This window comes from Ictidomys tridecemlineatus, chromosome 4 (genome assembly GCF_052094955.1).
Source record: "Ictidomys tridecemlineatus isolate mIctTri1 chromosome 4, mIctTri1.hap1, whole genome shotgun sequence".
Classification (NCBI taxonomy): Eukaryota; Metazoa; Chordata; class Mammalia; order Rodentia; family Sciuridae; genus Ictidomys; species Ictidomys tridecemlineatus.
Window position 1 is genome coordinate 65,028,867 of NC_135480.1, and position 22,701 is coordinate 65,051,567.

Consider the following 22,701-nt stretch of genomic DNA (forward strand, 5'->3'; position numbering starts at 1 on the left):
GAGGAAACAGGCTGCGGAAGTCTACCATCCGCACACGCTGTCCCCGCCAGGAAATCATTTCCCAGAGTGGGTGACGCCTGTCCCTTTGGGGACTCTGTTTGTAGGGGCCTGAGAGTCAGAGGGCTCCAGCAATCTCTCCCTCCAGGGCAGGTGGGCCAGGAGGACTGAAGCTGGAACTGTAGGGCACCGTCTCCCCTGGCCTTGAAATACCCCTGGAACCCTCTGTCAGCCGGGGCCTAGGTCTGGACCTTGGTCTGTGGTCTGGACCTTGGCAGGGACCTCCTCACTGGTCTCCGGCCTCCTGCCTGCCACCCCTGCACTTCAGGGACAGCACTCTCAGATGCCCATCTAGTCTGTCCCTGCTCCACACCTTCCCTGGCTCCCCAGCCCCACCTTGGTGGCTCCCCACAGCCCCCACATCTGCCATGCACATCTCTCCCTGTCCCTTCAGTGAGCCTCCGGGGCTGGCCCTGCCCTGCCCTGCCCTGCAGTCGTCACAGAAACAGCTTCATGAGTTAGAAGACTGTGCCTTTTCTCTGTTGTCAGCAGCCAGAAAGTTGTCTGAATAGCTAGAGATCTACACATGAAGGGCTCCCTGGGACAGTGCCGAGCACCCTCTACCAGCACGGCTGGACTGTCCTGGACTAGCCTCTTTGCCCTCAAAGTCCCCCACTAGGTCCTTATCTGTGCATTGGCTCACCCCCCACCCTGCCTGACCTTAGAATACCACTCCTCGTCCCTGAAGCCCCCTCTGGACCTCCCAGGGACCTGTCTCCCCTGGGCTCCCACATGGTGCAGCTCCCCACCACGGGGTCCTTGCTGCCCGCTGCCATGTGGATGTGACCTGTGCACCTGGGTCCCACCCTGGATTGCTCCTCGTGCCGTGTTACCTTGGCCTCTCTAGGCTTTTGCGTGGGGCTGCTTAAACACAGGGCAGGGCTGACCTCCTGGCAGGAGCTCACCTTGACTCCTTGGCTCTGCTGACAGCTGTTTGACCGGCACCTGTGTGTGCGCCAGCTGAGGTACTCGGGCATGATGGAGACCATCCGAATCCGCCGTGCCGGCTACCCCATCCGCTACAGCTTTGTGGAGTTCGTGGAGCGGTACCGTGTGCTGCTGCCTGGCGTGAAGCCAGCCTACAAGCAGGTACCAGGTCTGAGGTGCAGATGATGGGAGGGTCAGCCTCCCGCGCTGGCCGGGCAAGAGCCCTGGATTCACAGTGGGTCAATGAGCTAAGCAGGTGACATCTGCTCGTCCACCTCAGAGAGTGCTGAGAAGGTGGGGGCTGGGCAGTGGGTCAGTCAGAGGGCTCCAGTGGCCATGGTGGTCATCATCTGACTTTCACATGGAGTAAATGAAGGTTTGGAGAAAGTGGGTCCCTACCTGGGTCATGCGACCAGTCGGGGCAGAGCTGGGAGGGCCCTGCCTCCCAGCCTCAAGAGGGACACTTGGAAGGCTTCCTGCTGGTGAGGCTGTCCATTCCCTTGTGCCTACCAGGGCAACCTCCGAGGGACATGCCAACGCATAGCTGAGGCTGTGCTGGGCACCCATGACGACTGGCAGATTGGCAAAACCAAGATCTTTCTGAAGGTGAGCACATCTCCATCCCCAGGCTGCCTTGGGGGCTGTCAACTCCCATGGGTGGTGTCCCAGGGCTCCCTACAGAGTGAGTTGCCAGGCCAGGTAAGGCAGCCTTGGTGGCAAGGGGAAGGGAGGCTGGCATCTGGGATCCCAGCGTCCTGAGTGAGGCCATTCCTCTCCTTTCCTTGTCAACACAAAGAGATGGGCCCGGGGTGGTCTAGAGTGTATCTTAGGTCCTTTCCTGTGACGTCCTGGCAGGCGGGGTTCACCCTGGGTGCCCGCCCATCTCTGGCCCCCTCCCAGCCTCCCAGAGCACAGCAGCTGGAGCTGGGCTCCCACAGGCCGGAGCCCCTATCGGGGGGAGCAGGAAGCTGGCCCTGGGAGTCACGGCCTTGGAGAGCTGCTGTGAGTGGGCCATGGAAGGGCAGCTGAGCAGGGAGTGTGGGCTTCCTCATTTCCATTTCCGCTGGGTTAGATTTCTGGCTGTCCAGGGTAACAGGGCAGGGCTCCTGCCAGTGTGGGGGTGTACTGCCAGAACAGCTGGCCGAGGGAGAGGAACCTCAACGGGAGGGAGTCTGGGGTCTAGTCTGATTCCTTTTGGGTCAAGGGGCTCGGAGTTCGTCCCTTCATCTCCCAGAGCCCTCCTTTCCCCTGGATGTCCACAGCCTGCGTGTCCCCAGCCGCTGGCTGGAAAGCACCTCTGCCAGGCCTCGGAGGGGCTTTCTGTGATCTCATTAAGTCCTCCCCGCAGTCCTGTGGGGTAGGAAGCATGCCCATTTCCCAGGCCCAGAAAGGAGAAGTGAGTGTCCCCAGGTCAGGGCAGCTAGGATGCAGAGAGCAGGGCTTCTAGCCCGGGGTGGTCTAATATCCAGCCCCGTCAGAGGAGGACAGGCAGGGAGCACCATGGCATCTAGAGCCGGGGAACTCAGAGGAGCATCATCATCTCCATCCCTACCTTTCTGGGCTCTTTAGAAATGGTGACATTTTAAGAGGTCAAAGGTGGAAGTCTCGTTCATTCTTCTGTCCTCAGAAGCCCTGACTGAGCCGCTCCTCTGTGCTGTGTGTCTGGGATTGTTTGGTGGAGGTGGCTCTCCTATGAGAGCCTCACCTGCCCATAGGCAGGGCCATGTCAGCCTGGCCCGCTGTGACATTGCCCTCAGAAGCCAGCACAGCATGGCGCAGATGTTCTGTTCATGTGTTGAATGAACCCATGAGGCTTCTTCCAACTGGAGTGAGGGTTGGGTCAGGAGCTAGCAGGAGAAACAGCTGGAAATGTCAGCTGCTGCCAGGATTCTGGAGAGAAATGACAGTGGCCTTGGTGGGGTCCTGGGAAGTCTCTGCTTGGGCAGAGATGGCCATGGGGCAAAGCTGGGGGGCGTGTGAATGGGCCCTATGACCCTGTCCAGGGAAATGATGGCTGTTCTGCTCCGTGGGTCCTGCTGGGCCTCTTGGAAACCTCCACAGCCCCTGATGCGATGGGAGGCCACCCTTGGGTCCGAGCATGTGTGGGAGATTGGGTGGCGCCCCCGAGCCCTAGGCCTGGCCTGGAGGAGACACTGTCTGGGCGCTGCTCAGGAGCTGTGCCTTCCAGGATCACCATGACATGCTGCTGGAGGTGGAGCGGGACAAGGCCATCACTGACAGAGTCATCCTCCTCCAGAAGATCATCCGGGGGTTCAAAGACAGGTACGTGCCCCAACAGCTCCTGCCACCCCAGCCCAGGTTAAGGTGCGTGTGCCCAGGGGGCTCACTCTGCTCCCACATGGACACCAGGAGTGGACAGGCACACTGCGGTGCACACGTGGAAAGCACACACATGCTCACACAGACAGAGGAACCAGACGTGAGATTCACAAAGTTCCCCCGTGCTAGGTAAACCAAGGAACAGTGCGCTCTCCTGTGGGCACAAGTGGGCACATGAGGCCGTGAGGCACACTCACGCACCCTCTGTTCATCTTGAGGCCAGTGGAATTTCCCAAAGAGGAAATTTGAGATTTTGTAAATTACAAAGTGCGTCTTATATTTTATGTAAGGGACGTGTGTACGATTGTGACAATTCGCAAATGGGCAGGACTAACTCGAATGTATTTCAGCTCCACGCAAATCTATGACCTGCCCCTTTTGCAGTACCTGTGGCCCTTCCCCCACCCTGTATCCATTCACTTGTCCATCTGCCCTCTTCTGTCTGTCCCTTCTTCTATCCATCCATCCACTGATCCCGGCCCACTGGGGCTCATTTGCTGCGGCTGCATCCTTCACCCCTGTCTTTTCCCGCTTTCCACACACACTGCTGTCTGATGTGTGGTCTCTCCGTCCTCCATCAGGCTGGAGACGACTCTCTGGAGAAGCAGCCTACTGGGTGCAGGAGGACAGCACTGAGCTCCTCAGAGTCAGACAGACATGGGCTCTAGTCCCAACTTCAAGTCTCAGCTTTCTCATCAATAAAATTGGAAGTTAGACTGTTGAAAGCTCTTAGAGTTTTACATTATTTTACTAATTTGTTCAGACACTCCTTTATCGAGTACCTTTTGAATATCTGCCTTAATGGGCTCATGTGACAAATCTGTGAGGCAGGAAGAGTGGGCATTATTCTACCCTATTTCTAGAAGAGGATGCTGAGGCACAGAAAGGGTCTGTGTCTTGCCCAAGGTCACACAGCTGGGGCATCACAGAGCTGGGTCCCAGTGTGCTTTCCTGATCCCAAGCCAGTTGTACCCTGGCTGCCTCTAGAACTAGCTCTGTGCTCTGAGATTCACTCCATAACCACGGCTGTTTCAGGTCCAACTTCCTGAAGCTGAAGAATGCTGCCACACTGATCCAGAAGCGTTGGCGGGGATACACCTGCAGGAGGAACTACGAGTTGGTGAGCCTCCCAGGGCCTGCCCCTACCTGTCCTCCAACCAAAGTCCAGGTCTAGTCTTTGTGGCTCTTCCCAACTGGTCAGCAATGTTTGCTGCTTTTCTTCAGGAACGTTTTGGTGAGTTGTGAGTACTCTGGGGTTACCAAGACCTCAGAAGGGACCCCCAGAGCGGCTGGGTCCTGTGGACCTCTGTGAAGCAGCGCAGCTGCTGCCTCGGGAGGAGGCCTGTCTGGAACTGGAGACCTGTGCAGTGGAGGCTGCTGCTGGCAGGGTCCTTCTGGGAGGGGTGGCAGCTCAGTCTCTGAGTGCAGGGCCATGTCCTTGCAGATGCGCCTGGGTTTCCTGCGGCTGCAGGCCCTGCACCGCACCCGGAAGTTGCACCAGCAGTACTGCCTGGCCCGCCAGCGCATCATCCAGTTCCAGGCCCGCTGCCGTGCCTACCTGGTGCGCAAGGCCTTCCGCCACCGCCTCTGGGCGGTGCTCACCGTGCAGGCCTACGCCAGGGGCATGATCGCCCGCAGGCTGCACCGGCGCCTCCGGGCAGAGGTGAGGACCACAAAGTCCCAGCACCCAAGCCCTGCACCCAGAAGGGGTGTCCACCGAGGTGTGTGCTGCCTCAGGCAGATGGGTCAGCCCTGGTGTTGGCCAAGGAGGCCGAGGCCTTGGGGGGACTTCTGGCTAGGCCAGCTCTGAGGAGTTACAGGACTGAGGAGTTACAGAGCCCACTCCCACCCTCCCAGCCGAGGCTGGGCTGGGCCCCAGTCACCCTAGTGGATCTTCAGGGCCCCCCCGCAAACCTGGTTTGGCTTTGAGATCCCACCTGCTCTGGAGAGTCTCAGCTGTCCGTTTCCCTGTCTGCCAAACTGCTCGTCAGGCGCTCTCAGTTCCAGAACCCAGGCTCACCCTGCCATGACAAATACTGCGCCTGTGTTTTGACATTCCTTGGCTGTCCCTTTCCTTAGTACCTGAGGCGCCTAGAGGCGGAGAAAATGCGGCTGGCGGAGGAGGAGAAGCTCCGGAAAGAGATGAGTGCCAAGAAGGCCAAGGAAGAGGCAGAGCGCAAGCATCAGGTGAGCTGGGGACACCTGATGTTCTGGTCTGCTGGCTGGCTCCATGGCTTTCCTCCAGCACAGCCACTCGTCACCTGTCCTGAGACCCTCCTGCCTTCAATCAGGAGGTGTCTCTTCTTAGGCGCACTTGGCGCATGTGGCATTTGGCCCATGTCTCGGTTCTCACCGGGCCAGGCAGGAGGCACCTTCTCTCACGGGGGATAAAAAGCCTGAGCAGGGGGACAGCCCCGAGGGCCGTGCAGCCCGATGTGGGAGCACCAGCCACAGGGCTCCTGAACACTTGGACTGAGAGCACTGAGATACCTGGTCTAGATTCTGGACGCTTAGTCGGAGGCGAAAGGACTGAGGAGACCTCAGTGTTGTTTCTATAATACTGATCACGGGTTAAGATGATATTTGGTAAATACCATTATTAAAATTAACATCACGTTTCTTTTTTTGGTACAGGGGATTGAAGCCAGGGGTGCTTAAACACCGAGCCACATGCCCAACCCTTTTGTACATTTTCTTTAGAAACAAGGCCTCGCTAAGTTTGTGAGGCTGGCTTTGAACTCACAATCCTCCTCCTCAGCCTCCCAAGCCACTGGGATTACAGGCGTGCACCACTGTGCTCGGCTTCTTTGTGCTTTTTAAACTATGGCTATTACATGTGTGTCTTATATCATATTTCTGTTGGGTAGTACTTGATCTAGACCTCCGCCCTGTGGCTGTGGGATTTCTGGGTTGGTGCAGAGTGAGCTGCCTGGGGCAGAGGTTCTAGGCTGAGCTCTGGGGGATGGGCAGGGCTACTGACTGGGCTGCTCCAGAGGCCTCTCTGTGGCCCAGAGGTGCTGGGCATCTCTCTGCCTTGCACCGTAAGGGCAGAGCTGAGCGTGGCCAGGAGGGGAAAGATGGGGGTGCAGTTCTTCCCTGCACTCAGGAGGCCCTGGTAGAGGTTAGAACTGAGGCTGTCCCAACCTTGGGTTCCCTAAGGAAAGCGTGCTTCCTGAGGTTGTGGCATTGGATGCCGACCCCACCCCTTCTGCCTCACCCCAACCGTCAGGAACGCCTGGCCCAGCTGGCTCGTGAGGACGCAGAGCGGGAGCTGAAGGAGAAGGAGGCGGCTCGGCAGAAGAAGGAGCTGCTGGAGCAGATGGAGAAGGCCCGCCACGAGCCCATCAATCACTCTGACATGGTGGACAAGATGTTTGGCTTCCTGGGGACTTCGGGTGGCCTGCCAGGCCAGGAGGGCCAGGCACCTAGTGGCTTTGAGGTACCAAACTGGGGACAGCCTACACCCCACTGTGTGATGGTCCTTCCTCCTCTTGTGTGTGTCCCCTTGCATTAAAACCCACCTGACCCCTCTGAGCAGAGAATGGTGATGAGCTGGCTCCCAGACCCCATCCAAACCCTGCTTGCCATGTGACCTTAGGCAGGTCACTGTCCCGCTCTGGAGCCTTCTTGAAGAACCACTGTGTTTGGGCAGCAGACACGCAGAGCCCCTACCCTCCTGGAGGAGGAGCTGGCTGTGCAGGGAGGATGTGAGATGGCAGTCAACCTGAGTCTGCTCCAAGCCCTCCCACCTGAGGCCCACATGGCAGGGAACCCCTCTGTGTCTATCAGGACCTGGAGCAAGGGCGGACAGAGATGGTGGAGGAGGACGTGGACGCGGCCCTGCCCCTGCCTGATGAGGACGAGGAGGACCTCTCTGAGTACAAATTTGCAAAGTTTGCTGCCACCTACTTCCAGGGCACAACCACACATTCCTACACCCGGCGGCCACTCAAACAGCCGCTGCTCTACCATGATGATGAGGGCGACCAGCTGGTGAGGCCTGCCTGCTGCTGGTCCCTGCTAGCAAGGCCGGGCTGGGGCTGGGGGTGCTGCCCAGATGGCATGTCCTGGGTGGGCAGGACCTGGGTCTGACTGCCGTCTCCTACCTGGGGTGCAGCCTAGGGCCACACCACGTGGGCGGGTGTTTCTCCAAGCCCTCTCCTCGAATCCCGGGCCATCTCCATGGTGTTAGCAATGTCCTCTGCTCCGGTTTCCTGACATCTGCGCTCTGCCCCCAGGCGGCTCTGGCAGTCTGGATCACCATCCTGAGGTTCATGGGGGACCTCCCGGAGCCCAAGTACCACACAGCCATGAGTGACGGTAGCGAGAAGATCCCTGTGATGACCAAGATTTATGAGACTCTGGGCAAGAAGACATACAAGAGGGAGCTGCAGGCCCTGCAGGGCGAGAGTGAGGTCAGACCAAGGTTCCCCCCTCCCCCTGAGTTGATGACCCTCCCAGGCCAGTGGAGGGGCCTGCCTGGCCTCAGCGCCCTCAGCAGAAAGAGCACCCTGCGATTTGCCTCCCCTCCCCTATCCCCAGCCTTCTCTCTCTACTTATGGAAGCAAAAGTGTGAAAGTTGTGTAAACTGTGAAGTGATGGTGACCCAGGGGCTCATGGCAGAGCAGGGCTTTGCTGTTGGAGCCAGCTCCTGTGACGACTCTTTGAGGGAACTGGGGTGGGGAGGTCATTATGCTTTTCTGAGTCTGTTTCCCATTTGCCAGCTGGCTGGTGGGGGTGGGTGCAGGGTGCAGGGTGGCAGGGTGCAGGGTGGGGCGTGTCTTGTGTCAGTGTGGAGGTCAGCTGATCCCAGGTGCAGCCCACTGTCAGGTGGTCTTGTCTTTGCTTTCTGCCCAGTCACTTGCCCCTGACCCTAGTTGGTCCTACAGGCCCAACTCCCTGAGGGGCAGAAGAAGAGCAGTGTGAGGCATAAACTGGTGCACTTGACCCTGAAGAAGAAGTCCAAACTCACAGAGGAGGTGAGAGTGGACCCCGGGGCCTTAAGCTGCAGCCGACTGAACTGGGACCCCCCAGGAGCAGGAGCAGGAGTCGATGCTGCCTGTCTTTAGGGGACAGGACAACGTGGTGGGAGGATTGAGCAGACAGGAGGGCATGGAAAATGCGGTGGGCTCAGGCTGGGGCCAGGGAGGGCTTCACAGAGCAGGAACGGGGAGCGTCCGAGTGGTGCAGGGTGGGGGGGTCACACCTGCCTGGGGCGTTTGATCAAAGGACCTTTCAGGTGGGCGCTCCTCTGTGGCTGAGATGGCAGATGCTCCCCTGAGTGCTCTGAGCTCACTCAGTCGGTTCCCTCATCTTCTGAGCACTGTCCTGGTCCTAGGGCTCCAGGGTGGTGCAGGCTGGTGGGGGCTGCGACGCAGACACAGACCATGACATTCACAGCTTGGGCCAGCTCCCCACACGCTCCTCCTTGCACACACCTGAAATACCTCCTTCCCCTTTTCTTCCTGGGAATCTCCTCTTCCCAGGATCCTCTTCCTCGCCCCTTATTACAAAGTCAGAGGCTCCTGTTTTGCCTCTGCCCTTGTCCCATCCCCACCCGACGCAAGATGCTAGTCTTGTGGGCTCAGATTTGAATCCTAGCTCTGCACTGGGAATCAGAGGAGCCAAGGCAAGAAAATGCCCACTCCCAGGGTTCATGGGAGAGGGGCCAAAGATGGCAGCAGAGGTGCTCAGGAGATGTGGGAACCTTCCACAGCCCTCCCCATCTGTAACCCACACTCCAGCTGCTCACTCATCTGGGCAGAGTGTGGGGCTGCTGCTGTGGCCCCAGACAGGGGACACTGATTCCTAGGAACCGGTTCTGAAGCTGGGCACATGGGGCCAGGGGCCTTGGTGACTGTGTGGTTGGAACCCAGGGTGTACCCTGGTGCCAGAGATGTATGAGGGACCCCACCCCAGAGAGGGGGGTTCCATTCTGGCTGAACGGTCCTCCTCCAGTGGAGGCTGGGAGTGGGTGTCAAGGAAGGTTTGGGGGAAACTTCTTCCAGAAGCGGAGGTGCCAGGCCAGTGCTCCCAGGCCATGTGAGCAGCTCTTGGCCCAGCATCTGGTCTGCAGGGAGGGGTGGTGGCAGCAGCAGGGTCAGTGATGGGGAGCCCAACTCCTCTGCCTGCTGCCTGGATCTGCTCTGGAGACTAGGCAGTTTCAGGTCCCCAGCTTCACCTGCCCTTAACTGTGTTCCCTGGCCCAGGTGACGAAGAGGCTGCATGACGGGGAGTCCACGGTGCAGGGCAACAGCATGCTGGAGGACCGGCCCACCTCCAACCTGGAGAAGCTGCACTTCATTATCGGCAACGGCATCCTGCGGCCAGCACTGCGGTCAGCACCTGAGGGGCCCAGGGAGGCCACGAGGGGGCGCCCGGCACCCCCGGGCAGGGCTGGAAGGCTTATGGCAGTTGGGTTGTGACTTCATCACCTTAGCAACAGATTAAGCCAAAGGCCTGTGTTTGCCTCTGCTGCCAGCTGGCTGTGCGACCTCAGGTTCCTTGGTCTCTCTAAGCCTTTTTTCTTATCTATAAAGGAGAAAAATAATGGTGCCCCTCCTAGGCTCGTGGAAAGCCACAAAGACAAGAAGTGTGTAAAAGCCACGGAGCACAGTAGGCCCTCAGTAACTATAACTATTGTTACCTGAGTTCAGGGTCACCATGGGCAGCATGCCGGGCGACCCTGCCACTGTACCCTCCCCTGAGGCCAGGAGAGCCTCTATCTAGGCCACAGTGGTCAGGGATGTGATGCCAAGACCTGGGAGTCACCAGGAGCAAGTAAGGGATCCGCCCAGCTAGGGGGGGTGAGGGTGGGCAGGCTTCCCCAACCGCAGCAGCACAGGAAGGGATGAGGCGAGCCGAGCCCATGAACTTGTTTGCTGCTGGGGGCTGGCCTGTTGGGGCGGGGGTCAGCCCCATTTCCTGATGAGAAAACAGGTTCAGAGTGGGGAAGAAACTTGCCCAGGGTCACTTGGCCTCCCAGACCTCCTGCCTTCCAGGAGAGTCTCCTCCCATCGCTCCTCAAAGCCAGGTACTGCCTTGCTTGAGGGCCACTCCTCTAGAAGGGAATGGTAGCCACCCAGTCTTCTCTTTGTCACAGCCTCCATGTTGGGATGCCTGGACCAAGAGTTGGAAGGCTGGGGGATGAACTCCCTGAGGGACCACGCCAGTGCCTGTAGTAGCAGGGGATAAGATTTTCACGGGTCTGTGGCAAGTCGGGAACTGCAGCTACAGTTTTTTAACTTTAAGCATTGCTCTTGGTTCTGAGATTTAGACCTCTGGAATTTGGAGCCTTTTTTTTTTTTTAAATGCTGGGATTGACCCTTGGTCCTCACACATGCCAGGCAAGGGCTCTACCACTGAGCTGCACTCCCTACCTGGCTTTGGATATCTTAGATAACCTTCGTTTTAGGAAATAGGGTAGTGTGCAGGGTGTGTGTATAGGTATGTGTGTGTTAGATGTTCTTATTTTGTCATGATTAAAAAGAGTTGGCAACTTCTGAAATTTAAATCATATTGGCCCACAGTCACTCAAAATTGGAAAGCCACTGAATCAGATCATCCCTCTTCCTGCCCAGGGCAGCCAAGGGGAGCAGCAAGTGCCCCCTGGTGGTCAACATGCCACCATGCGCCCTCCCTCAGTCCTGAGCCTGCAGGCTCTCTTAAAGGCTTAGGGACCAGGAGAGACGTTGCTCACAACAGCAGTGACCATCACAGCTGCCCTTTCATGAAGCCCCTATGACTTATATTTTTGCACAGCAATCCTGAAAGGATCCCTTTAAAATGAAAACAAAAATTTCATTTTCATCTTAGTACAAAAGTAATAGCCACTTAAAATCCTAACATTACAGGAATGCATCTGGAGAAGTTAGAGTCCCCATTCATCCAGCCCCAGGTGCCGGGCTTGTTTTTGCTCTACCAGCTGCCATTAGTAGAAACTGTCCCTGACTATGGGCTGGGGTCAGAGAATGGAGCCCACCCATCTGCCTGGGGCAGCCAGCAGGTCGGGACCAGACAGGGGCAGGCCTGTGCTTCTCATCAGCATTGCCACCAGGGGGGTTGTGGCTGCTGTGCCCAGAGCAGGATACATACCACCCTTTGCATGGTGGACTCTGGATTGGAGTTATCAATGTGCTTCCTGCCTGATGATCCTGTCTCTAAAGCAAGATTCTCTTCGGTGGCTCCCTAGAGCACTGGGCTCAGCCTCCCCCACCTGGCCCACACTGCCTCCCCCTGGATGGTCTTGGGCACATTGGACCACACAGCGATATCGCATCACACCTGCTGCTGGGAGTGCTGGGGCTGGGGCTATTCCTCTGAGGCGGTTCTCCTCCTGCCTAGGGATGAGATCTACTGCCAGATCAGCAAGCAGCTCACCCACAACCCCTCCAAGAGCAGCTACGCCCGGGGCTGGATCCTCGTGTCTCTCTGTGTGGGCTGCTTCGCCCCCTCTGAGAAGTTTGTTAAGGTAGGGAGGCCCCCAGGAGGAAGAGGAGCCAGGCCCTGTCTTGGCATCAAGAGGAGAAAGCAGAGGAGGCCACTCAGCAGGGCCTGGTGACCAACCCTATCAGGGGCCTGGGGCCTCTCAGGCTTCACCACCCCCCACCCAGACCCATCCTACTGGGGTCCTGCTGCCAGGCAGCCACCACTTTGTTCAGTCCCACCACCCCTGGCCCCATTCTACTAAGCTTGAGTCAGTCAGGAGGGTGACTTGGGCCCTCTGAGCATGTGACTTGGGTCAGGCACTTCAGTTCAACTCGGAGCTAGGCCTTGGGTGCTGGGGGTGCCAGCCTGACTGGAGGATGCTGTGAGCTTGGAGGAGGTGGTGGAGTCCAAACAGGGCTCTGGAGGAGAACAGTTATGCCTGGGACAGGGGAGATGGTGGTGCGGGGTGAGGCTGGAGACATGGCATAGAAAGGTGGAGCTGGACTGTGTGGGTTTCTTGCTGAGCCACAGTACATGTCCTGAGGGCCGCGGGAGCCATGGCTGGAGCATGGAGAGCAGGGGTGTGGGCAATCCTACCTTGAGAGGCAGGTCCCGAGTGTGGGCAAGGTGCTGAAGGCTGCTGGAATGGTCCAGGCTGGGGTGGCCTAGGGAGGCTGGCTGGAAGCTACCTCATTGGGTCTCCTATCTGTAGTACCTGCGGAACTTCATCCACGGGGGACCGCCTGGCTACGCCCCGTACTGTGAGGAGCGCCTGAGGAGGACCTTTGTCAATGGGACTCGGACGCAGCCGCCCAGCTGGCTGGAGCTACAGGTGCGTCCCTGCCCGCAGCAAGTGTGTATTCAGTGCACCCCAGTGCCCCAGAAATGCTCCCCGCTTTGAGTTCTGTTCCTCTGTTCTGGAGTCCCAGGCCCATCAGAACAGAAAAACCCCCAAAGGATTGATGGCTTTGCACCAAAATCACTTGGGCAAGAGGGATTCCCTCTGCATCTCCGAGGCTCTGCCAGCAACCTGGGGATGGTGATACTTATCTTGCAGGGTCTTGTGATGTCCTTATGTGAAATAAGGTCAGAAGCTCGACCTGTGGCAGTGCCCAACCTCCCAGCCCTAGGGGCCCGGCTCAGAGGCCTTGCTCAGGGGCCCTGAAGGTCCCATTAGAATGGGCTGTGGAGCAGGGCTCCCCAGGCACCTGTGACAGGGATAGTGTCCTGGTGGGATGGCAGGGACCTGGGGTCTAGGGGCAGATCCCACTCACTCAGTAGGAGCAATGGGCCAGAGTCCAGAGAGAATAAGCTGGTCAGAAGTGAAGGGATCCTCAAACTCTCTGGGGTCACTTCCAGGCCACTAAGTCCAAGAAGCCCATCATGTTACCTGTGACATTCATGGATGGGACCACCAAGACCCTTCTGACGGACTCAGCAACCACAGCCAAGGAGCTATGCAATGCGTTGGCCGACAAGATCTCGCTCAAGGATCGCTTTGGGTTCTCCCTGTACATCGCCCTGTTTGATAAGGTAAGGCGGAGCCCCGTCACCTCCTGACGCCACTCTGGGTGGGGGGACTACCTTCTTCTGTGCCAGTGCTGACTCCTGGCTCCGGTGACTCCAGCCAGGGGTAGCCCCGGTTCTGGCTGACTCATTAGGACGGGTGCTGGGGGCGCTCTTCAGTCGTGTGGGCCCAGGTGGGAGGAATCCTCTGTTGGTGCTGAGAAAGAACAGGGCCCCGACAGGCAGCAGGCAGCCAGTTCTCTCACAACCGTTCCCTGCGCGGTTGCTGTGCTGTGGGCTGGGGAAATGACAAGCGGTCACACATTTCTTCTGTAGCAGTGTGTGTGAGCCTGTTGGGCTCGGGGACTGCAGGTTCCTCTGCTGCCTTCTCCACCCGGCAGGTCCAGGGACAGAACCTTGTTCTGGACACTCTGCCAGGATTTTTCTCACTTGTAGATTTCAGTGACAGTTTGTCCAACAGCTTCACAAAGGATTTGTACTAGGAATTGCAACTTCCACATAAGTGTGGCCGTGACTGAGGCTGGAAAGTTAATAACTTGGGGTGCCAGCTCAGAACCCATGGGACCTGGGAATCCCATTTGGGTCTGCCTTCTAGGGGACCTAGGGCACATCCTGCTTCTCTCTGGGTCTGTTTTCTATCTGGACCAGGACCATAGCTGGTGGCTTCCTATAGTCCTTCTCTGACTCCATGCCTGCCCACCCTTCTACTGGGCCTTCTCTCCGGTGCCCACAGGTGTCCTCCCTGGGCAGTGGCAGTGACCATGTCATGGACGCCATCTCTCAGTGTGAGCAGTATGCCAAGGAGCAGGGTGCCCAGGAGCGCAATGCCCCCTGGAGGCTCTTCTTCCGAAAAGAGGTCTTCACACCCTGGCACAACCCCTCAGAAGACAACGTGGCCACCAACCTCATCTACCAGCAGGTGGTGCGCGGGGTCAAGTTCGGGGAGTACAGGTGTGAGAAGGTGAGTGAAGGCAAATCCTCTACTGCGCTTGCTTGGCCCACCCAATCTGGGCCAGGTGCTCCTGTCTGTGACCTATCATCAGCTAATGCTGAGAGTGGCTGCTTGCAGCTGGACCTTCTCCAGGCCTCTGCTGGACTTAAGTCGACCTGCCTCACAGGAGCTGTGAGGAGGAGATACAATGATGGTAGCGGGGGCTTTGAAGAGTATACCGAGTTCTACCCCTGGAAGGTGTCCTACACGTTGCTGTGACTGCATGGCATAGCGTGTGTGCTTATGGTTCTGGGTTAGTCCAGTAAACTCTGCTCTGAATGGGAAACAGATTCAGTCCTTTAGACCAGAATTTACAAGTGTGTATCCTCTGTCTCCTCTTGAGGACTGGAGCAATGTGGTTGTCTTGTTTTTGGTGATGGTGATGGTGCTGCTTATGGTATTTAGGGTTCTGCTGGCGATTGTGATGGAGGGTGAGGATGGACATGAGGACAGTGGTGCCTGGTGGTGGGGTGGTGGAGATGGTGATGGTGTTGGTGCTGGTGTCGTTATTGGTGGTGGTGATGGCAGTGTTGATGGTGGTAATGATGCTGTTGTTGGTAGTGATGTCGTTGGTGTTGGTGATGATGGTATTTATTGTTGGAACAGCCATATTAGTTGCTGAAATTCTGAAATGCTTCAAACTCACTGGAAAATATCAATTACCTTTAAGGCCCCCAGAGTTTTTCTCTGTTGCCCCTGCTGCTGGAGCCCTGGGGAGACCCAGGTAGGCATCACCCAGCAAAGAGGCAGCAAATGCCGAGAGTTCACCTGGTCCTCTGAAGCCTGTGTGCAGAGCCACTGGTTGTTCACTACTTGGACACCCCCAAAGGCAGAGTGATGGTGATGGAGACGGTAATGGTGATGCACTCCCTCTCTGCTCATCCTTTGCGGTCCCAGGTCTCCCATTATCCAGGACAGGCACATCCTCTTCTTCTGCTCATCCGTCCTGGTTGCTGTAGCAGAGGGCTGGACATGCAGTGGCTGGCCCATTCCTGGCAGGCTGACTGGTCTCTTCAGCTCATATGCCCCTGGTCAGAGTCCAGCATAGAGCTAATGGGACCCAGGAGAAGGCAGGGGTGTGGCCCTCAGAAACACTCCAGCAAATCAGTGAAAATGCAGGGTCCCAAGGGGCCGGGCCCAGAACTACAGGAGACAGGGCCAGGAGAGCAACCTGAAGGCTTTAGGAGTCTGGAAGGGCAGAGGGTACGGGCCGCATGACTGAGGTCCCCTCCCACAGGAGGATGACCTGGCGGAGCTGGCCTCCCAGCAGTACTTCGTGGACTATGGCTCCGAGATGATCCTGGAGCGCCTGCTGAACCTTGTCCCCACCTACATCCCGGACCGCGAGATCACACCCCTGAAGACACTTGAGAAGTGGGCCCAGCTGGCCATTGCTGCCCACAAGAAGGTAAGAGGGCATCAGGGGACGTGGAGACAGGGGAGGAGCGCACAGTCCAGGCAGTCATGGTCCCACCTGGCATCTCCTGTTTGTGGGGCTGCGGGGGTCAGGACCTCCACACTTCTCCCCTGTGGACATGGGTTCACATGGGTCTTCTGTCATCCAATGTTTTGGTCAGCTTTTTTGTCACTGTGACCAAAAGATCTGACAAGAAAACATGGAAGAGGAAAAAGATCACTTTGACTCACAGTTTGAGAGGTTTCAGTGCATAGATGGCCAGCTCCACAGCTCTGAGCCTGAGGTGAGGCAGAGCATCCTGGTGGAAGGGCATGGTGGAGGGAAGCAGCTCAGGACATGACCAGGAAGGAGAGGGAGGGAGGGAGGGAGGGAGGGAGGGGGGGGGAGAGAGAGAGAGAGAGAGAGAGAGAGAGAGAGAGAGAGAGAGAGAGAGAGAGACTGACACCAGGAACAAAATATAAACCCCAAAGGCACACCCCCATTGACCTATCTCCTCCAGCCACACCCTACGTGCCTATGTTATCACCCAGTTAATCCATATCCATGGATTAATCCACCTATGAGGTCACACCTTTCATAATCTAATTATTTCACCTCTGAAATTTCTTTCCTGGGCTGGGGATGTGGCTCAAGTGGTAGCGCGCTCGCCTCGCATGCGTGCAGCCCGGGTTCGATCCTCAGCACCACATACCAACAAAGATGTTGTGTCCGCCGAGAACTAAAAATAAATATTAAAAATTCTCTCTCTCTATCTCTCTCTCCTCTCTCACTCTCTCTTTAAAAAAAAAAAAATTTCTTTCCTTATCTCACACATGTGCTTTTCGGGGACACTGAATATCCAAACCATAACAACCACTCTGGGCTGGGAACCAGGGACACAGAGAAGAGTCAAATTCAGTCCTACAGCTTCCTGAGGTCACAGGGTCTTGTGGTGGCCTCGCCTGGTGTCTCATCAACTGTTTATGAGGCTGAGTTTCCAAGAGGGAAGTAGAGGGGGTGCCTTAGGTTGCAACTAGGAAATGCCCCTTTTTTTCCCTAAAAGAAAAGAATGCCAGCCGCCTTTCTGTCTGGAGAATGAGGTATAGCCCCTGCTTGTAGCCCCAGGTCTGTGACCAGATATGAGCAGTTCCCAGCCAAGCTCAGGGGCCTGCCTAAGTGGAACAGGGGCACCCAAGTGGGCTGGGGGCACTGACTGCTGGCAGAGGACTCATAGGCCTTCCCATCTCCAAGATCCCTGCTGTCTCACAGCAGACTCCTCTTGGCACACCAGTTGACGCACTCTCTCATCCCCTGCATCCAGGCCTTCCTCACATGGAGCCCCATGCTGCCCTCGCAGGGGGCCAGATGTGAATGACTCTTGTGGGGTGGGAAGGCTGTTAGTTGGCTGGAGCTGTTTTAGTGAAGCAGTACAGGCTCTGGGCAGAAAGGACAGGTGTTTACATCTCTGTTCCAGAGTGGAAGTGTGGACTAGGGTGTTGGCAGGGTTGGTTGCTATGGAGGCCTCTCCTTGCCCACAGGTGGCATCTTCTCCATCTGTCTAACACATGGTCTTTCCTCTGTGCTCATGCAGGTCTGTGTCAGTTTCCTCTTCTTATAAGGACATCAGTCATTGGAGTAGGATCCACCCTAAAGATGGCATTTTAACTTCTAAGAGACCTTATCTCCAAATATGGTTACCAGGGGGTTTAGGACTTTAACACATGAATTTGTTGGTGGGGTGGGGGTGGTGGACACAATTCAAACTAAAACGGAGAGGTATTTTAAAGACATCTCATTCTGGGGGCTGGGGTTGTGGCTCAGTGGTAATGTGCTTGTCTAGCATGCGTGAGGCACTGTGTTCAATTCTCAGCACCACATACAAATAAATAAAATAAAGGTCCATCAACAACTAAAAAAAAAAAATTAAAAAAAAAATCTCATTCTGAAATAACTGCAAACTTCCAGAGAAGTTGCAAGTTCAAAAACTAGACGTGTTATGCACATTTCATCTGGACTAAGACACCTTTGCTTTGTGATTCTCTCTCTCTCTGCATACCTACATATTATTTTTCTGAACATTTTGAGATTCATTGCAGTGTCAATGTCAAGCACGTCACCCTGAGTGCTCACTCTTCCAAGGTCTGACCTTCTCCAAGATGAAAATGGGGCAGTCTGAGCTGGCACACACCGTTATCTTTATCCTTGCCTGTGTCTACATATTGTCAAAACCATGAGTTCATTCTGATCCTTCTAATTCCACCTCAACGCACAGAGGTCTCACAAGGGCCTGGGGGGACGTGTTTGGAGTAACAAAGCACTAGTGCTTTTGTTCCTTGCCAGGGCCATTGCAGTCCCCTTGCTGCTGGCCTTACCTCGGGTCTGTAATCCTTCCTCTGTACCTGACCTTTCTAAGGCCTGGACCTACCCAGTTTCTGCTGAACTGGGAACTCCCTGGGGGTGGCACCCATGTTTTCTCTGTGTCCCAGGACCTGCACAGAGGCAGTATGAATCCACACAAGGGCTCACTGATATCATCTGGGGGTGGCGTGGGCTGCTGTGGAACAGGGTGAGGCCATCAGGAACAGGGTGAGGCCTGTTCAGGAGGGCACAGGAGCCCTGGGCCACCCCTGACTAGCGGCAGGGATGTATGATTTCTAGAACTTATATACTGTCTTCTACCTTCTTTCCCTCTCTGTCCTCTCCAGGGGATTTATGCCCAAAGGAGAACGGATGCCCAGAAGGTCAAAGAGGATGTGGTCAATTATGCCCGCTTCAAGTGGCCCTTGCTCTTCTCCAGGTTTTATGAAGCCTATAAGTTCTCAGGTAACCCCTGGTCTCCCAGTCTCTCAGTTCACAGCAGAGAGGGGAACTTAGCCCAGCTCCCCGTCAGTGGACTCCTGCCTGCAGGGTGCCTGCTCTTTTTAGATCATGCTGCAGAGTTGCTCTGTCAACCTGCAGTCCAACAGTGACTCCATGACACATAGTAGGTGCTCATGGTGTGCTGGGTTGAACAACTGGATGAGGACTGGAATCATTAAAGCACCACATGTGGGTAGAAGAGGATGGGTGGGCCAGCTGTGCTAAGCTGTCTCCCTGAAGCTGAGTGTGGGTGTGGTTGTGCCAATTGCCCAGGCCCTTTGCTCAGCCGTCCTTGAGCCATTGCTACTGGGCATCTGCTCTGTGCCAGGCCCTGTGCTGATGCTGGGCTTCACAGAATCACCAGATGTTAGGGCCACAGGGAGCCGTGGGGCTCTGTTGTCCAACCCCACATTCCACCTTGGTGCAGGAAAGGACTTGTCCAGAGCTGCACAGAGACCATGGCAGATATGACTGAAGCCGGGTTTCCTGACCCAGCACTCTCTTCCCTGCACCTTATCTCCAAATATGGTTACTGCACCTTGGGTTTCAGCTTGTTGAGCCGCTGTGCTCTCTGAGCCGCAGTTTTCTTGCTCACAAAATGGGAATCATTATACTTCTGTCCTAGTCGCCTCCTTGACAGTTATGATAATCAGGAGGGGCTGGATCCAGGAGTGGGGAGGCCACCTTCCAAGTGTCTCTGTCATTGTCCCAGGCCCCAGTCTCCCTAAGAATGATGTCATTGTGGCTGTCAACTGGACAGGCATCTATTTTGTGGATGAGCAGGAGCAGGTGCTTCTGGAGCTATCCTTCCCAGAGATCATGGCTGTGTCCAGCAGCAGGTGAGGAGGAGCATGTGGAGCACAGATGGATCTGCAGGGAAGGAGGAGGTACAGGGCATCACGGGTTGTGGGGGGCACAGGCACAGTGGCCTGTCCTGGCTTCACACAGCCGAGCTGTTTGTGCTGCGCTACGCAGCCCTCAGGCCCCTCCCACAAGGGGCCTCATGGATGGTAAAGGTGGCTCTGAGGTGGCCTCAGTGGGGTAAAAGGACAGTCAGAAGCAGGTCAGTGTGTGCAAGAGAGGGCTAGACTTGGGCTTCAGGGCTCACCTCTGTGTTCCCATTCCTAAAGTAGGGTTCTGAATATTTTCCTTCAATAACAGGGAGGGAGTAATAAATGATAGGAGAGCTCTTTGTAAATCTTAAGGTGCGCTGCACATAGGCAGTGGGGGCAGTTTTCTGAATTAGACCACCTCTCCCAGCAGTGCAGCGCCCCCTCCCCCAATATGGAGCTTGCAGGAATATTTCTGAGCTGCATCTGATGTGGTCACATCCAGCTCTGAGCAGGCACGTGCTAAACACGTCAGATTCAGTGGTGACAGACTTCTTAGAGCTTCAGTAGAGGGAAACAGACATCAAAGAGGCCATTGTAGAGAAGGGACAGTGTGATAAGGACTGGGGGAGGGCATGGTGGACTTCCCAGAGAAAGTGGTATTTAGGCTGCAACTTGAAGGACAAGTTGGACTTAGATTTGGCAAAGGCAAAGGGCAAGAGGGCTAGGCCAGCCAGGGCCTCGCCTGGCCATGCCTGATGCTGGCTGGGGCTCTGAGATGCCTCTAACCTGGGCCACATCTCCCCCTGCTGGACCAGGCCTTGCTCTGGCTGGGCTCCCTGGGTCTGGGCCCCTCTGACTGGACTGGGCTTGGTCTCCTTCAGGGAGTGCCGTGTCTTGCTCTCGCTGGGCTGCTCTGATCTGGGCTGTGTAGCACCTCACTCGGGCCGCGCAGGACTGACCCCGGCTGGGCCCTGTTCTCCGTGTTGGTCCTGCAGGGGAGCAAAACTGACGGTCCCCAGCTTCACACTGGCCACCATCAAGGGGGATGAGTACACCTTCACATCCAACAACGCCGAGGACATCCGTGACCTGGTGGTCACCTTCCTGGAGGGACTCCGGAAGAGGTCTAAGTACGTGGTGGCCTTGCAGGACAACCCCAACCCTGGTGAGTGGCTGCTGGTGTGGGTAGTTGGGGCATTAGGCAGGCCCCACACCTTGGCCCTGGCCCTGTACTCCAGGCTGCGAGGACTGTGTTACCCGTCTTAACCTGTCCTACCCGGGTACCGGGCCAGTGGCAGAACACTGCTTTCACCTCTGCCCAAGAGGAGCCTTCTTCTCTCCACCCCTTGGTCCTCCATTCTTATCTCCTATCACCTTCTCTACATTTGATCAGGGGTCCCCTCAGTGCTCTCCAATACCCACTGCCATCAATGACAGCAGCATGACAACCACCCTGGCCAAGCACCTCCAGGGCTGCCTAGGCCTTGCAGAGTGTGGACTGCCTTCAGTGGGGAGGGAGGCAGAATGATGGCCCAGGGACAGCACAGTGACCAGAGAAGCCCCGGGGCTGTGGGTGCTCAGAGGAGAGTCCCTCATATAGTCCAGAATCCATGGAGGAGGCACAGAGTGAGCAGAGCGTGTGGGGCGGAGGGCAGAGGACCACGTGCAGAGGAAAGAGAAAGCCAGCGTGTCCTGGGGGAACTTCACATAGTTAGGTGTGACTGGAGTGTGGCAGGGGGAGTGGCAAGAAGCAAGGTGGAAGGAGTCAGGGAGGCCAGCTCCCAACAGGCTCAGCAGTGTAGGTCTTTTCCTAAGGGTAATGGGGAGCCACAGGAAGTTTTTGAGCAAGAGTGTGGCCCCCTCTGGTGTCTTTGTGCAGAAGGTTGTGACAATGTAGAGGCCAGGTGGCCAGGTGGGCAGACATGAGTGGGACAGGGCCTCAGTTCTTCAGTGGGGAGGAGTGGCTGATGGATCATCAACCTAAATAAAGATGTTCCAACCCAGCCCCTCTCTCTGCCCCCATGTCGCCCCCGCTCACCTCTGCTCCAAAGCGGGTGAGGAGTCAGGCTTCCTCAGCTTCGCCAAGGGAGACCTCATCATCCTGGACCATGACACCGGTGAGCAGGTCATGAACTCAGGCTGGGCCAACGGCATCAACGAGAGGACCAAGCAGCACGGGGACTTCCCAACCGACTGTGTGTACGTCATGCCCACTGTCACCATGCCGCCACAGGAGATCGTGGTATGTGGTCTGGCAGTGGCAGATGTGTGGGAGGCTCCTCAGACCCCTCTGTCCTCTCTCCTATCTGTAAAGTGGAGTGAGGGACTGTGACAGATCAATGGTCTCCAGATGCTCAGTGGGGGGCGGGGCTGAGGCACCACAGACTCCAACCTGTGTCAGGAAGGGAGGGGCCTAGTGTGCACATCAGAGGAAGAGCTGCAAGGGGCAGGGATGGGAGGAGAGTGGCCAGCGGGAGGGGTCAGCCTGCACTGTCTGAAAGGCAGTGTGGGCACAGCTGGGCTGGGAGCCCTGTTCTCCCAGAGACCCTCAGAGTTCTGCTCTGAGGATGCAGAGCCCGGCTTCCCAGGCGGCTCCAGAGCCTGGTTGATGCAGCTTAGAGCCCCGCAGGATGGAGGCGGAGTAAACTGAGGTCCTTGAGGAAGGAAGGGGACTTGGGGTCAGAAAACAGTGGGTCTATACCTGTGGAGACAGTCCCCAGCCACAGGTTGCAGGACATTGGGCTTTTACCATGTAATCCCAGTGGCTCCAGTTGAGGGCTGACATGAGCTCCCTGTCTCTTGACCTGCAGGCCCTGGTCACCATGACCCCTGACCAGAGGCAGGACGTCATCCGGCTCTTGCAGCTGAGAACTGCAGAGCCCGAGGTGCGCGCCAAGCCCTACACACTGGAGGAGTTCTCCTACGACTACTTTAGGTGCCAGCTTCTGGGGACGAGAGAGAGGACGGTGGGCAGAGGCTCCTATGGGCTCTGGCCAGGGGCTGAGCAGCTTTGTCATGCCTGCCTGTGAGCAGGGCCTGCCAGGGTCAGCAGCAGGGCCGTTTCCATCCCGGAAATGATGCTTCCCTGCAGGCGCATGGCATCGTTCCTTGAGATGGTAGTGACTGCGCCCTCCCAGGCATGTCCTGGCCCTCAGTGTCACACACCAGTGCCTGTTGCAGCCTCACTATCCTGTGGGGAGACAGCAAGAAAGTGGGGAGCTCTGGCTCTGCTAGCCCAGCACTGTGCCCAGGAGGCCTGGTGGGCAGGGGGCAGAGGCTTTCTGCAGGAGGTGGCTTTTGCACATCTGCACATCTGGTGGCAGAGCGGGGTGGGGACAGCACTG

The 22,701-nt window shown here is 56.7% G+C and overlaps 1 protein-coding gene across 10 annotated transcripts in view; it reads left to right on the plus strand.

Annotated features, from left to right (window-relative positions):
* Positions 1 to 22,701, plus strand: part of Myo7a (myosin VIIA) — an 88,786-nt gene that overhangs the window by 39,726 nt on the left and 26,359 nt on the right. For 6 of the 10 annotated variants that reach the window (XM_078046720.1, XM_078046723.1, XM_078046715.1 and 3 more), the window contains 21 exons: positions 988 to 1,146; positions 1,498 to 1,590; positions 3,173 to 3,267; positions 4,360 to 4,444; positions 4,769 to 4,987; positions 5,404 to 5,511; positions 6,554 to 6,763; positions 7,114 to 7,317; positions 7,563 to 7,739; positions 8,202 to 8,303; positions 9,534 to 9,661; positions 11,668 to 11,794; positions 12,464 to 12,583; positions 13,111 to 13,284; positions 14,012 to 14,239; positions 15,507 to 15,677; positions 18,371 to 18,488; positions 19,237 to 19,363; positions 20,353 to 20,522; positions 21,409 to 21,599; positions 22,168 to 22,292. In XM_078046720.1, coding sequence (XP_077902846.1) covers positions 988 to 1,146; positions 1,498 to 1,590; positions 3,173 to 3,267; positions 4,360 to 4,444; positions 4,769 to 4,987; positions 5,404 to 5,511; positions 6,554 to 6,763; positions 7,114 to 7,317; positions 7,563 to 7,739; positions 8,202 to 8,303; positions 9,534 to 9,661; positions 11,668 to 11,794; positions 12,464 to 12,583; positions 13,111 to 13,284; positions 14,012 to 14,239; positions 15,507 to 15,677; positions 18,371 to 18,488; positions 19,237 to 19,363; positions 20,353 to 20,522; positions 21,409 to 21,599; positions 22,168 to 22,292 — 3,131 coding nt within the window. The remainder of the gene's footprint in view (positions 1 to 987; positions 1,147 to 1,497; positions 1,591 to 3,172; positions 3,268 to 4,359; positions 4,445 to 4,768; positions 4,988 to 5,403; positions 5,512 to 6,553; positions 6,764 to 7,113; positions 7,318 to 7,562; positions 7,740 to 8,201; positions 8,304 to 9,533; positions 9,662 to 11,667; positions 11,795 to 12,463; positions 12,584 to 13,110; positions 13,285 to 14,011; positions 14,240 to 15,506; positions 15,678 to 18,370; positions 18,489 to 19,236; positions 19,364 to 20,352; positions 20,523 to 21,408; positions 21,600 to 22,167; positions 22,293 to 22,701) is intronic. The other 4 variants (XM_078046717.1, XM_005323233.4, XM_021725122.3 and 1 more) reach the window with 2 other exon arrangements.